The sequence below is a fragment of the Rissa tridactyla genome, chromosome 1 (assembly GCF_028500815.1).
Source record: "Rissa tridactyla isolate bRisTri1 chromosome 1, bRisTri1.patW.cur.20221130, whole genome shotgun sequence".
NCBI lineage: Eukaryota > Metazoa > Chordata > Aves > Charadriiformes > Laridae > Rissa > Rissa tridactyla.
This window is the reverse complement of record NC_071466.1, coordinates 2,223,789-2,239,732: the sequence shown is the minus strand read 5'-3', so window position 1 is coordinate 2,239,732 and position 15,944 is coordinate 2,223,789. Positions and strand designations below refer to the sequence as shown.

Here is a 15,944-nt window from a genome sequence, read left to right as displayed (position 1 = left end):
AGAAACCAGTTATCTTCTCTCTTCCTCTCCCTTAGCACTGAGCCACCCCCTGATTTGGCTTGGCTTCAGCCATGTTCTCTCTCTGTCCTCCAGGTAGTGGGTTTTTATTATTTTCCAATCTTGCCTATGACTAAGAAGGGGAAAGTGCAAGTCTCTGAGTTTTCCTGCAGTCTCTTGCACTTAAGGTTTTGTGCGTGAAAGAATTTTATCTTCTTTCTTGTGTGTATATGGCACCATGCTTTGCCCTAGAAGTCAAACATAATCCTCTCAAAATGAAAAGGTAGCTCATCCTGGAGAACAGTCTGTTCTGAGACTAACCAGTCCCTTGAACAGGCTAAAGAAGCTGCCCAAAACTTTTATTCCATTAATTTCTATGTCTAGGGCTAGTACATTGTTTATTCACTTACGAGTGAGTTTCACAATAAATTTATCCAAAGAAGACAGAGAACTATCACAAGTGAAAGCTAAGATGTGTTTACGTGACATTTTTGAAGCTTCGGTGCTCTGTGTAAGTCAACAGGAAAATTGTTATTCCACAAAATGCCACTGCAGCCAGATTGGTTTGGGCATCACTGATCTTGTGTGAATTAGCGCAAATTAATTTTCACATTAACCTGCTTACAGCCACGAACACTGCACTAGGTTCTAGGGGATTCAGTTAATTACAATAATAATACTTTTGTGCTAATTACAGGGACACACCAAAAAGGTTTCTGTAGCAATATTAACCCATTTTACAGCATGTAGGCCATTGGCAGTAATGAGCTTCACCTGTCCCAATTGGTACACAGTAATTTTCTTTAAGGTCTCATTTCTGACTTTTTCAAAAGGTTTTCACTTGCAAAGCCATCCCTGCTTGCCTGTTCAGCTGTCTTCCCCTTTTTTGTAATCTTACTATAGTGTTAGTTCTGAAATATTCCAGTTTGTCATATTGTTTTCTCGTATTCGTTGTGCACTAGGAGGAATGGTCTTAAAAAGCAGCAAAAAAGCTTCAGATGAGACATTGGGAAAAATGCAGCTGCAGAAAGGAGAGTGAAGCACCAGAGCAGACTGTTTGGGGTGGTCGAAGTGTCTCCATCTCTGGGGATCTCTAAGAACAAATTAGACATCTGTAAAAATATATAATTGTGACTTACACCCCCTGAGACCTTCCTGCTCCCACATGGCTTTGAGGTTCACAACCTCCCTGCCTCCTCTTCGCTCCGAGAGCTCAGGCTCATGCTCCAGCTGCAAGTTTCTGATGCCTGGCACCCATGCAAGCGTGTGCTGTTTGTCCTTGGAAAACGCTAGGCAGTGCAATTTGATACAGTCCTTGATCATTGCGGTCTAAGCTAAACCATCTCCATTTGTTTTGGAAAGTGCAGCCAGTTGCCCCAACGCAGACAACATTTAGGAACTTGATCGCAAATCCCAGACGATAATGCATTCCCAGACGATCCCGCCCGAGTCTCTCATTTGATCTGAGTGTCTTTTTCTCTTAGAAGACTGCGTACAGGAAACTTGAGTCATTCTTTATTCTGCAAGAAATTTCTTAAGTGTTTATGGGTTTTGACCATTCCTGTCCAAACTCTCTTTGAAAGCAGTATGGATGTGACATTTATCCATGCTAAATGCTGTTTAATCACAGAAGTGAAGGGATCAACTTGATCCACTGCATTTTCCTACTTGGATCACCCTGGACAGTCACAAGTAATGAAGCAGAAAATCAGCAAGCCTTGGAGAACCTGGCCTTCCAAGGCTGAGCCAAAGTACAGTGTCAACAAAATATTACAGACCATCACCATTTTTGTCAACGACCTCTTCAGGAAAGGGAAAGCCAGTCTGCAGATGTCAAATAAATCTTAGGGTAAAGCCATAGACTGCAGTCGTGAAAAACTGTCACTGTATTAAAAATTATGATTTCCCCGCTGAAAATGGGTCTAAGAATTTGCCTTTCAAGGGAGCATATGGCTCTGCAGTCCAACTGCTGTCACTAGCTGTAGGCTGGCATCTGTGGGGAAAGTGTGCACCGGGAAATAGCTAACATTTGACACAGCACCTTTTTCTCTCTCTCGTCCCTCTCTCTATATATATATATGCATTATATATATACACACACACATTATATAGAGAGAGATGCAACATATATGGCAGAGATTGTACGTTGTTTTTTGTGTGTGTGTATGGTTGGACTCTGCTCTCAAAGGTCCTTTCCAACCATGAAGATTCTATGATTCTATATATGCATTGAATTGACTTTCTCTAAGGTACTGTAAAACACTGACAAACCAGTAATACCCACCACTTGAGGATAACAAAGCGTTCGCTTACTCCAGAGAACAAGCAGTTGGTCCTTGGGAAAAGCTGTCGAGGTTGTGATTCTTACTCTAGGATGCTTGTCAAAATCATGAAAGAATATAAGAAGCCTGGATATCAGGTGGGAAGTTTTCAGCACTTCCATTTTCTGCTAATCTCTAAACTTTGTCCGTAATGTGGCTCACCAGCCCAGCGGGGAGACAGCAGAAGTCTTCTGCTTCCTGTAGGATCTTTTTGGTTTTACCTAAGTCTATGTGTCTGGCACACCTGAGTTGAATGAAATCACTGAAGGTATTGATTTGATGAACACATCGATATGTGGTACACGTTGTCAAATTAACTGTGTATTTTCCGTTCTCACTCAATGGAAAGGCTGTAATACAGTAAAATTGTTTATGTAGTACCAGTGACGGGATAGATAATAGCAACGAATATATGAGCATGGGAATTATCACCACTGACACGAGAGCAAAGCTGGAAGATGCTGCTGTGCTGAGGTTCGGCAGACTTGGTTGCTCTGTCACAGAGTACTGGAGAATTGGCACAGGGAGTAGGAAAGGCCTCTCAGATGTCTATTCAACTACAGATAGTCCTTTATCTGGAAAACAATACCTACAAGTGTCCATCAGGAAAGGAGAACAATTAATTATTTGTATTCAACAGCTCTGGAGATGCGTCAGTCTCTCCTCAGTAGTATGTAGAAGATAGATTAAAACATAGATTTAGAAACAAAATAGGGAGATAAATCCAAAATGGGATAAAAAAAAAAAGCAATATAATATAGACTGGCAAATTTTCTTAATATCAGTCTTTGATAATACATTTAACTTTTAGAAAGAGGAATGTGGTTGATGCAATATGTCTGATTTTCCAGGAAGTCATTTGTTATTGCGTGATACAGGACGCTGCTGTTTAAACCGGTGAAGACGTTGCAGCACAGATAAAAAAGCCAACTAAAGGAGAGGCAGGCATACCGAAAAAGACCGCAACAATGATTGGATTGTTTATTTAGCAAAATGGAGATTGGTAGGTGAAGCTGTGTTCTCTGTAAATCTGTAACGAGAATCAATATACAAAGGAAAAGAGCAATTTACACAGAGGAACTGTGCTGGTGCAAAAGCCAATAAGTGGGCTTCAGCTGCACTTAGTTAGAAGAATAAGTCTAATTATTTAAGGACCGGATTCTGTGTGTATTGGTCTTCTTACAGTTATGAAATGCAAAATCTAACTAATTGTAAGACAGTCTTTGAGCAGTTTATGCACAGGATTTTTGGGTTTGATTTTCTGTAAAAGCAGGAATTGAACTTGATTAGGAAGATCTTTTCCAGATAGGTCTTTTATGCCGTAAAGGTGGGTTTCTGTGGCTCTGTGAATGATGAGCTCAAAAGCATCAGCAGTAATTGCAAGGCATTTCTTAGTATTACATTGATTTTTCAGACATTATTCCAATTTTACATGATCTGATGCTCAAGTTAACCCACGTTTCAGAGCATCCAGACCATCAAATATAGCCTCCATGCCTAATTAGTGGCCAGTTGCACAACATACATTGCACAGTACTCAAAATATTTCTTATAATAAGGTGAGAGGCATGCAGGGAGCATGACTTATCCTGAGGTAATATATGTATTTGTCTTGTTTAAATTCATTCAGGCTTGTAATGTGCTCAACCGTTCCTTATTACCTGTTTGCATTAGAAACAGTAATCCCCTTAATCAGGAAGCTCTGGCAAACTAACACAATTCTGCAGCTGCTCTCAATATTGCCTCTTAGAAAAGATCAATACGCATGTGGGAACGTTTTTATTGATTTCATTCTTTTCTGCATACTTTTCTTTTTTGTTCAGCCCATTTGGGATTTTTTTTTTAAAGTTTTTTTTTTTAATGGTAAAAATGGGTAGTTTTGTTTCCAGTCTTCGCTCAGTTCTTTTTAATTCAATAGTGTCGCAGGCAGCCTTAGGAGATGGCTGAAGATATCCTTGTCGGGAAGAACAGCACAGCTGAGTAAAGGAAAGTGAAGGTTTCAAGTGGAGGTAGCTTTAACCTAGCAGATTTTGAAGTCTGGGAATGAATATTTATTAATGGCATTATTCAACGTTAGCAAATGGTATTAATCATCACAGCAAAACAGTTCAACCCAATGAGGTATATCCATGCTTATTTTCATGAGACTTTTGCCAAGATTCTGGTTGTATTACTGATGGTCCTTCTGGTCTCTGTGCTTGTGCGAGTCTGTAAGACTATCCTGTTATATCAATAATTACATCAGGCAGTATTGGTATTCTTGCTGCTATTTAATTTTCTGGTTTAACTTATAACTTTTAAATGATTTGTGGGTTGTGGATTTTGAGGGTTTTTTACTGTAGGCCACAGTTTACAATCTGGTTTATGGAATTAATAAAATCACATTAGCTTCCCCATCACTATTTTCAGAAAGAAACTTTTTTTTTCCAAGTCTCTTTTAGGACCCCCTTTTTTGTCTCTTCCCACTCTAAGTATATCAGGATTTCATGGAGCGTAAGTACAAAACTGGCATATGATGTCTTAGCTGTGAAAGTTTTCGTGTAAGTTTTCATAAAAGTTCACTTGGGAGTTTTGAGCCCTGATTTAGCAGCAACTGTGTTTTTTTTCATTTTTGTCTGAAAATCAGGCATTTCGTCTACATTTCCAGTTTTATTTCAAGAAGATTCTTGTACAATACCTGGGCAGGTCAGGTCTCTCCTTAGTCACAGTAAGTTGTTACTGATTCTGGAGGTGATGCAGTTGGATTATACCCTTTTTCTTTCCCCAACATGGTGTAGTACAAGGTGACATCTTCTGCAGACAACAGTGCTGGGGAAGATGCCACCTGCCCCAGTCTGCTCCCAGCTCAGTATCACTGTGTCCTGCCCTCTTCACATTTGCAGGTAATTTTGTGTCTGAGTGTTTTCCAATACGCATCAATCAGACTCAGCCAGGTTAGCGTAAATAGACTAAACAGGCTAACCCGGTTTGTTCTTATTGAATCGTGTTTGGGAAAACTCATGTGAGCCATGTGGGGCACTCAGGAGGCTTTTGGAAGGAGGAAATATATGAACAGCTGGAGGCAGCTGGGAATAATTTACAATTAGAGTCCATAAAAGAGGAGTATCTATAGGTATAGGGTCAGTCAAAACCACCAAAATGGCTTGAGGGTGTTGCCATCTCTCGTGGTTTAGGCTGAGCTGGCCACTACATGAATGACACTAAGATACTCTAGACGTGGTCAGTGCTGTATTTTGTTTCCTCATGTCAATTCATGTCTTTAAGAGCTGGAGGCAGGCTCAGCCAGCACCATCATTAAGAAGATATGGCTAATCGGTATAATATGCTCAACTCCCAAGAATTAGAACTATACTTGGTAAAAAGCAGAAGCAAGAAAAAGCACTGAAGCAAAAATAAGAAGTAACAATTGCCCCAGGACAATGATTTTGGATGGGGAATTGTGTATTCAATCGGAATTGAATAAATGTCTGAAAATAAGATCCTCTACCACTAGCCTGAAGCGACGAAATAGCTAAATGAATTAGCTTAGCTATTAATAGAAAGTAGGTTTTGTTTCTTTGCAATGTCCCACATAAATATTTGTTGAAGAAAGAGGATTCCAATGCAGGGAAGATTTTTTTTTTTCTTTTTTCACCTTGACAGAGTCATTTTGTGCCTAAACCAGCAGATATCTCAAAATGTTTCTGCACTGTACAAAACAGTAACTCCTACAAAGCTATCAAGGTTAATGAGACATATGCTGCTCTGCTGGGCAAGCCTGGCTGTGCAAGTTGGATGCCTGGGGCGATGTGCCCAATTTTTCCAAAATTTCACACTGTGCTGCCAAGGCAGACCATGTGTCGTGATGCGGTTGGTTTGGATCTGCCTCTCTGCTCTTTATTTGCTTTGCTTCTTCTTGGACCTGCGTACACACGGCATTGTCCAAGATGTTAGCTCGGTGTGAGCCTCAGGGAATCTGAAAAAGTGCCACAAACAGTCTTGGTTAGTTCAGGGGTGCACCGATTAAAATAAAGGGGGGGGGATACCTTTTTGAGAATACAGTAAAATTTTGTGCAGGATAAAGGTTCCCAAAATCTAGAGAGGGAAGAAAAGGTTGTTTTTAAGAGCTATTGAGTTGCTTGCAGTTTTCTTCAATAGTTGGAAGAAGCTGCAAGAAAATCCCAGCTGAGAAAGTCCAGGCTGACACTTCGTAAGCCAAGGGTCGGCTTTAAGGGAACAGGTAGAACAACACCTCAGTGGGATACAAAGTCCTTGTCACTCACTAATAGCTTGATTTATTTTAGTACATCTCTTTCATTATGAGGCATGAAGTCTCTGAAACTAAAGCTTCCAGAGACTAATTTGGATTGGAATTATATTCCCCATGACTAAGAATAGAGCACGATATTAGTCTCCTGAATATATCGTGGGAGGAAGATATCTTTTCAGGTGTATTTATATTCACAGCTAACACAATGTGAGGGCTGTATCTAATGGTGCAACAGATGGAAGAAGCATTGTCTTCAGTAATAAAGCAAATGGAAATAAAGTAAGTAGTGATGTTTGGGCAATGAGGCCAGCTACAGAACAAATAAACAGGGTGAAATTTTAATTAGAAGACAGGCTCAAGTGCAAATACCTGTATAAGGGTAAAGGAAGACAACTGACCAATATCAAAGAACAAATACATTAATGGCCCTACTGTGCTGAAGCTTTAAACACCAAAGCAATGAGTAAAATCAGTAAATACGCCTGTGTCATTATTTCTGAAAGGTACCAGAAAAGGTGTGTTAAAAATATTCCAGTAAAAACAAGCAGATATATTCAAACTAATAAAAAACTAATAAAATGTAAAAGTATCTTCCCTTCCCCAGTATTGAAATCTGTGTTTTTCATTTCCTTTGAGTGAGCTCAGGGGAGTTATGTGACTGATAAGAAGTAGCAGCATAACTTGTTCTGTTGCTCAGTGCATCCTGAATGGAGCGATGCCCTTCGAGCAACACTTTCTCCAATAAATAATGGACACTATTGCATTGCCTATTGATGGCATTGGAATTGTGTGCATTTTTTCCTGTCTAGTGATGATTTTAGCTGATGTTAAATCCAATAAATCTTTTGGACTTGTTAAAAGCATAGCGTTTGTTATACAGTATGTGATCCAAAGCCAGCCTCGTCCAGAACGTTGTCCCTGGCAGTGGCCAACATCAGACATGGCAGAGGAAGACATAAGAAGCAAAGGTACAGCTAACTGTACCTAAGCATACTATGTTTGTTTGTTTATTTCTTCAGAAATTACCGCAGACCACAAAGATTTTTCACCATCACTAGCCTGCTGTGTAACTGCTTGCGACCTCAGACAGCTATAGAATTGACCTCCTAATCATCTGAAAACAGCTGTCAGGGTACTTTTAGCAAAAATTGAAGCAAAAAAAAAAAAAAATAAGCAGAAGACATAAAATAGTAACCAAAATTATTAGCAGTTCACGTCTTTTTGCACACTTGTTCACTTTTTGTGTGTGTTACATTAGTTTCAAAGGCCTCCAGAGCTGTGGGATGCTGGGCATCTGGCAGGCATAGCTGTAGACACAATGTTAATGTAGCATCCATATCTCTGCCTTAGGTGCCAGGACTTACTCTTTGTGATTTATCCGGCTTCACACTGTAAATTTGTGGAAAAACAAATATCAGACACAGTCCTCTGAATTCTCGATGCTGGTCCGCTCACCTTCCTCTCACCACCATGCGTAGGACGGTGGTGACTGGACAGCACTGGGGGCAAAGGGGAGAAATGGGAAATACTCCCTGCAGGAAGAAGTGCGTTCTTCTATTATTTTAAAGCTTAAACAATTCAGAAAAGACATCTGCTAAGAGGAGGTAGAGGGGAAAAGAAATATTTACATAAATAGCATAAGTAATGTTACCATAATAATAGTATCATGCACATTGCTATCTCAGATGTCCAAGGCAATACGTTCATGACTTGCCTTCGCGGCATACAATTTGTGTTATCATAAACAGAACAGAAGAAAATCTCATAAGGTTTAAGCTGGCCTAGATCCACTGAAATTATGCCAAATTGATGCTGATGGAGAAGTTGGTCTGGCACCTACTCCTTTATTATAGTGTCTGGAGTTATTTGACATACCCTTTTTGAGGCCATAAAGTTCTGTCTCTAACTAATGCCTTCCTAGTTTTTTGGTTTGGTTTGGTTTGGTTTCAAGCAGTGTAGTCTATTAAAATTGGACAGTTCGAGCCTTACTTTCCTTCCACCCCCCGACAGAGTCCGAGAGATATACGCTGCCTTTTCCAACCTCCCACTCGCATTGTAGCCATCGCTGCTTCACCGTTGGCTGAAGTGGGTTACAGATATATTATTCTAGAAGCACAAAAGCCGCAATTAGGAAATCTGTTATCATCTAGAAGCAAACAGTGACGTTCCTGAATGACACAGGAAAGCAAGTTTTGATACCTGCTGACAGAAAGATTTGCTATCTCGCTAAAGATACCAGCACTAAAAGAGTTCAAACTAATAAAGACTTGGACCATGATGCTGAACTATTATTTTCACTGTTGTATAACACGTCGGCATTTCTGTTGCTTAACTGTAGTAAATTTGTAGGATCAGGGCTTTTTTGTTTTCATGTTCTCTAAGTTCAATCAAAGCTATAATCTTTACTATAAACTTAAAAGTCAAAAATAACAGTAATGTAGCTTTATAAAATTCTGCAACTCTTTCTCATAGAAGAGCTGCAGAATATTTATTCATTTATCATAGCTACGAAAAGGTAGCATCAAACGATCAGATATAAAATCTCTGCCTTTGCTGTTTTTAGATGTAGAAATTATTTGATTTTCACTCTGATTTTCTAAATTTTTCTTGAGGTTTGGTTTCTTGCATTCATTTTTGGTCTCTCAAGTATATCTAAGGCTCCAAGAGCTATCATGCTCAATTATGATAGATTTTTAGGCCATTTCTGAAGTGACTTGGAGAATTTGTACCTAAACTTTCAATGCACTGCTTATTCTAATTGAAAAAGTCCTTGCCCCATAGACATGAAAGGACTTAAGTCACAGCAACACTCATCCCCCCTATCCCTAGTCTCTAGGCATCCTCCATGGATCTTACAAATTCATGGCATTTTCCTGCACAACATGTGGAGGGACTTAAGGGTTCAATAATCGGACTCACAACAGCCCTCATACTTAGATCATGGGCCATCAAAGGTAGTCAATAGGAAACTCGAAAAGGAGATGTGTGTGTGTGTGTGTGTGTTAAAACAACTCCTCCCCACGTGTTGTTACCCACCTGCACAGCTGTAGAAGGGGTTGCAGGATTTCAGGTACCTAGATCACTTCAGCAGTAAAAACGTTGGTGTCTGCATACCTTCAGATGCCAAAGTGGACTAGGCAGGATTTTGTAGATCGTCGTTTTGATCTTGGCCAGCTAAACTTGACGTTTCCGTTGAAGTGCATTACTGTTAGGGTTTGGGGGTTTAGATGCTTTTTTAATGGGTCTGGGCATTTACCTTGTTTTGATTTCTCAGTATGTGAACTAAGGGGAAGCTTCAAGGTGTTTGAAGATTACTCCCAAAAGTCTATCCAGTCCTTTCAACACAGAAAGGCAAATGATTGCATCAATATTCAAAGGTTAGAATATATGTGAGTCCTGGATATAGCACTCGGCAAGCTGTCGGAATGAGGTAGAAGGAAAAACAGCAGCTCCCTGTCCGCATATTCAGGCCAATGAGTTCTGTATGAAGCAGACAAACGTCAGTTGTTCAAACTGGTGTCGGTATTTGATAAATACACTCAGTTTTGCCCTTAGTTGGGCTTGGAGACAATTCACACTGTAGCAACAATTCAAGCTGACTCTTTCTCCTGATGCCCAGAGAGTTGAGCAGAGCCAACGGTAGAAAACAGACCCCTGGAAAAGTGGGAACTAGCTTGGGATAGCACTGCTGGGGCTGGCAGGCCACGCAGAGCTCTACAAGTCAATGCCAGAGCCCTGAAAATGGCCTTGCTGTCCCTGCAGCCGGGTCACTCCTCATGGCAGCAATCTCCTCTCCCACTCCCAACGGCACTAGCTCCACATCTCCAGGGCTAGCGAGTGGTATTTGTACCCTTGGGATGGCTAAATGCGGGTCTACCAATGCTGCCGCGAGCCCGGAGCCAGCTCTAAAGCAGAGCATGAACAAACACCTCCCTCCATCTCATCTGCCCTTCTTCTTAAAGCATTTCCAGAGCCGCAGACCAGCACAAACCGTTGTATCATCTGGGCTGGCCCCAGCAATAATACAGGTTACAGTTTGCTCATCCATTTGCCCTTTTAGTCTGATGCATAACTTTATCAGTTTCTTAAGCTACCAAAGTTAGTTAGAACATTAGTGAATCAGGCAATGGGTAGGACCTTTGCAGACGGATTTTGGTAAGTAAAATTTGGCAAATTTCGCTAATGATGCACTCCAGCAGCACTACGTTCTTTGTTCTCCCTTTCTTTGAAGGGCATGAAATTAGTGAATCAGCTTTAACTGTATTTCATGTCGGCATGTCACAACCTCGGTGTCCTTTTAATTGTGTAGGAGCCTTGGAAGTGTGTTGTTTAGATTCAGTGATGAATTTGAAGGAAGTATGATTTTTTTTCTGGACTTTAGCACTGACACTTATTCGCACCCAGCAAATGAAAAGCTATTAGGAAACAGCTCCTCTGGAATGACCCCATATATAAAGGAGTGTTAAGAAAAAAGAAGTTTTTGCCAGTGGGTAGGACTACCGTAGCAGTTCTGGTGGCAGAAATGGAGCATCGCTCTTTCTTTTTCTGCTCGCATTTCAAATGCAGCCGTCACTGTAGTACCCAGGCATCAGAAGGAGAACTAGGAGGACTGAGATTAAAGAAGCTGATCTGAGCTGGGTCTAATACTACCTGCATTCATGGCCTTGCAATTTTTTTGTCCAGGCATTTGTCTGGAGAAAGGGAAAGGTGTACATTTCAGTATTTTTTGATGGGTAAATATGAAGAAGGTACTGTGGGAAAATACAGGCCCATAAATTGGGTTATTTTCAAATTATCTGTGTATTTCAATCCAAAGGAAAAACATCTCAAGAACAACGTAACAGAACTATTGTTAGTACTTCATTATGTTGTTTGTTTTTTTTAATATCAAGCAGGGGGCAGTACCTTGAACCCTGAGCTTCCATCACACACTTATTAGACAATTTTTAAGATATGTTGTGGTTTCAAAATGTCTTCTGGAAAAAGAGAGGTGATTAAATTCAGAATAAATTTACGGCCAGTTAAAATCAGTTAAACTACAAATGCGTCCTGAAATCAGAACACAAGCTATAATATCATCATCTGACCAAGCTGTAGTCATCCGAGTATCTCATGAGCTGGTGTTTCAAGTTGCAAGTAGCTGGATGCTGCGCTGGAGAGAGTCAGATTTTCAATCCTCTCTTCTCACTCTCCAGATTGGTGTCTAAATCTGGGAGTTACTCCCACACCTCGCATACCGAGTCTGCCTGGGATATGGTTGCTTGTTAAAGGGAAAGCCGCCGTTACAGCTGCTCTGATGTAAATCATTCATATCTTTGGCCTCATCCAGATGTAAAACATCAAAGAAGCTGAATTACACTCTATGTTTACTGTCGTCTTCAGTGTCTCCACCACACGTGAGAGAGACCTAGTAACAACTCTTAAAATTGTAGTATTCTGTCTGTATGCAGAGGACTGACACCGTATGAAGAGAAAAGCAAGCTTTTTCTTTTTTTAAGATCACCTTTCCTATTTGCCAAGAAGAAATGTTAAATCTGTTATAATGAAATATAAGTTCAATAAAGCCCTGCTCAGAAGATTATTATTTACTAAATAAATTCTAGAGCGGGGGAATAGAACAAATGTGACTCACATAGAACAAACGGAAATCCTACGCTGGGATAAACTCTTCAAAACTAAACTCCACTTTGAAAAACAATACAAATTTGTAGGAGCCTTAGTTCCGCTGAGGATCTGGGATTTTAAATCACCGAGAAGTTTAAAGAGGTACTCTAGGTGAAAGAAATGAGGAAGAAACAAGCTACAGGATAAATCTGAAATACAGTCTGCGTGTAGGAGTGTCTCTTCTCCTGCAGAATTTCAGCTGCAGTCGGTGAAGTCATAGGTATGTGGGAAGACCGAAGAGTCTTATACCCCAGCAGTGGTTCCCAGATGATTGGCAAAGTAGCCGCTGTCACTTGACAAACTGGGTAGATAGTGCCAAAGCAGCTCAGTGGCAAGGGAGTTAAAATGCCTCGAGTAAGAAGAAGGTAAAAAACCCAAACACAAAAGCCCAAATCAAAGCACCCTGCTAAGCCAGCTTGAAGGTAGCTAGTGTCTATGCAAAATGTGGGATCTTGGAAAGGTCAGATGTTATTATCCAACAAAAAGTTAAAGGGCACTGAATAAAATGAATTAGTTGTTGTTGTTGCATCTAGACATTCTGGGACCTGAGCCAGCGTGAACAGCAAATGATCAAATAAAAACAATGCTGAGATTTCTGCTAGGAGAAAAGGAGAATATTGCTGTCTTAGAGCATTCTCACGTAGCCCAAACAGTAACAAACGGGGAGCAGCCCTGTAGGTTATAAATGCACAGTAAAGATTTATTTGCTTAAACTGTGAGGTGGTGTGGTCTGGTGGGATGTACCTCCATCCTTTAAGGGGGGAAACCTCGCATGCTGGTTTCCCTTCTGCTCCAGAATTGCTGTGGGGAAACGTAGACCCTCCTTTTGAAGCAGGCGGTGAAATAAAACATTGAGGTGCAGGGAAGATCTTCTTCTCTTTGCTGGCATCAATCTGCAGCATCTTACTCTTCAAAGTGTCACTGACTCACTGAAATGGATTTTGTACACCCCCTCAAGTTAGTCTGCTAGCTCGCGTTGGTAGTTTTCCCAGGCTTAGGTTGAATTATCACTTTCTGTGTCGCTGGAGCATTGCCGTAGGTTGTCGGTTTCAAGGAATTAGAGTTTGTCTCCAAAACTTCAACTTTTCCTCTTGCAAACCAAAACTTGGCCCATTAGGTCACACAATGAGCAACATGCCCGCAGGAGGGACCGTTGACCAGGCTGTACAAGGCATGTGTCCTTTCAGAGAGGAACCTCACTAAACGATACACCTCCAGCTGAATCCTTGCCCCAATGTCCCATGTTGCTGGTCAGCAAGTCACAACATTTTACAAAGCTACCAACAGAGCTGTGGAGAAGAACAAGGTCTGGAAACTGGTTTTGTGCCACTCTTAGGCAGCTTAAGCATGTCTGGAGTTTCTGGGATCACCCATCCTAAGACCCAGCCATGGCTCCACCTATTTAAAAGAAACAGAGCCCAGTCCTCAGTGGGCTGGCTAAATAAGGTGGCGTATTGCTCGTACAACAATTTCACAGCTGCTTCCGTGATAATTAGGCTTTGATTTATCTCCTTCAGTTCGGTGGGATTTTACACGAAATGCTTGACTCATTAGTAACTTCAGTGCATCATCCCACTGCCCATAACGAGGTGTCTCATTCTTTGGAAGGAGAAATGATTTAGTGGAAAACTGCTTTCAACATCCCTTTTGCAGACTGAAAGATATTTGGTAACACACTTTAAACCTCCTTTCCTTGCCTTGAACTGCAGGAGAGAGGTTCTAGCTATTTATGTTTTCACACAGTTGGTACTGAAATGTTCACGTACCACAATAAAGAGGCCATATATTTACCTAAGATAATATATTGATGTGATGTTCTGTTAGACCTCGATTTTCAGGACATGCCTTACACTCATTAATTTAACATTAATTTGCATTTAGCAGCCCTAATGATTATATAGGTCAAGAAAACTAAAATATCTTTATTCTCTGATTTTTTTATCTCCTTAGAGTACGCTCGGTTTGAGGCAAAAATCCATGACCTGCGCGAGCAGATGATGAATCACAGCATGAGTTCTGGGTCCGGCTCCCTGAGGACTAATCAGAAGAGGTCACTGTATGTCAGGTGAGCGGGGGGAGCTTTCTCCTGGGAATGTGTCGGCAGCTACCTTGTCTCTGCCGGACTCGCGTGTTGTGGGTTTGGCAAGGTGGGAAAGAAGTTTGAGGAGCTGAGTGGAACTGAACTGAGAAATGCATCGATCTTACAAGTGCAACCCCATTAGTGTGAAAATTGGATGAAGCCCTATTGCTTAATCTGATCATTTCAAGCTGTTTTCAAAGAGCATTATGCTTTTATGGTGATTTGGTTTTATGAGATGAAGATTTCTTACCGGTGGTCGGCTCTTTCGATATCCGAGATGGATATTGTGTTGTAGCGACGCATTGCCTTTCTGTGCGAGGTCTTGCCCAGACATGGAGCGATTATCCTCACAAAGAGCACTTTTCCCCCAAGACCTTGTTACAAAGCAAGGAAAATTATATGCTATTCTGAAGGCATGGCAACCTGCTGCTATCCCCTTGCGTGTGTTTATGCTTCTATCAGTCTACGCTAGAAAGAATTTACCATCTACCTAGCAAGATCAAATATGCAGATGAGATGCTAAACAAGCTGATGTGCGTAGCTTAAATGGGGTAGCGAATAACAGGGGAGCAGCCTGACTGTGAGCCAGGCAGTGGCGGTGGTTGTCGTTTTGCCTGGACTGTGCAAGTCTATTGCCCTGGCCATTGCTGGCTGAGAGGCTGGGAGTTGCCCAGTTGCCCCCGGCAAAGCTCTTGCTGTCACTCCCCTCTTTGGGACGTGGGGAGACTACGGGACTCCGTGCCACATATTTTAATAATCTTAAAAATTACGCTTCTCTAGGCTTTTCATTTTCTTTTCTCTACCCCCCTCCCCCCCCATTATGCTCAGCATATAATTTGAAATTCCTGACAATCATGAAGGAGAGGGAAGCAATTTGTCAGCCTCCAGGCAGTGATAATTATTCATGGGGGAGCTAATTCAGGTGATAACGTTGCAGAGATCCAATTAAGGCTAAATTCTACATTTTGTCATTGTGCCCTCAGCGTGAAGGGGTAAGGTAGGAGAGAAGGAAGGAAAATCTTAAATGTTAGCATGGATGGTCTTATTCTAGTGGGTAGCAATCCCATGAAGCACTAATTGGTACTGCTGCCAGAAAGAGCAAGGACTGAAAGGATATGGATCACTGTTACCAGTGACCTTGCTATTGGGCAAGGTCAGGTTGGAAGCGTCACATTTTTCGATGCATCTTTAACCTTCTCTGACTTCTCCAGCTCTGTTTTTACTTCTGGAGCTTTTCCACTTGCAGTAGTTTTTTTCCAGACCAAACACAGAGTGACTTCATTGCCAAGAGCTTCAGTCAGCTTCCTGAATTTGCATTTTATGAAAAGCTACAGTTATTGGACGTGTAGTGCCAGATCCAAGCTTACTTTTCTTGAGGTAAGCCAGGAACGCGAGATGCGGTGAACAGTGGCGCAAGAAGCCCAGACCAGCGACCAGGTCAATTCAGGTGTGGGCTAACACAGGGTCCTGAACAACTTACTGGTTTGAGCTGCAGCAAAGCCCAATTATCCCTGTATCAGCATCAACCTGGTGAGCCCTGCTGAGAACTGAGGCTTATTACTTTGCGCACTCCGCCAGGATAATATATCTGTGCTGCATCCGCACTAGCCTAGCTCTTCCATACGGTATTGCT

The 15,944-nt window shown here is 41.3% G+C and overlaps 1 protein-coding gene across 23 annotated transcripts in view; it reads left to right on the top strand.

The window, feature by feature from the left end:
• Positions 1-15,944, top strand: part of DLG2 (discs large MAGUK scaffold protein 2) — a 1,057,033-nt gene that overhangs the window by 943,265 nt on the left and 97,824 nt on the right. For all 23 annotated transcript variants that reach the window (XM_054188265.1, XM_054188269.1, XM_054188274.1 and 20 more), the window contains one exon: positions 14,182-14,296. In XM_054188265.1, the coding sequence (XP_054044240.1) occupies positions 14,182-14,296 (115 nt within the window). The remainder of the gene's footprint in view (positions 1-14,181; positions 14,297-15,944) is intronic.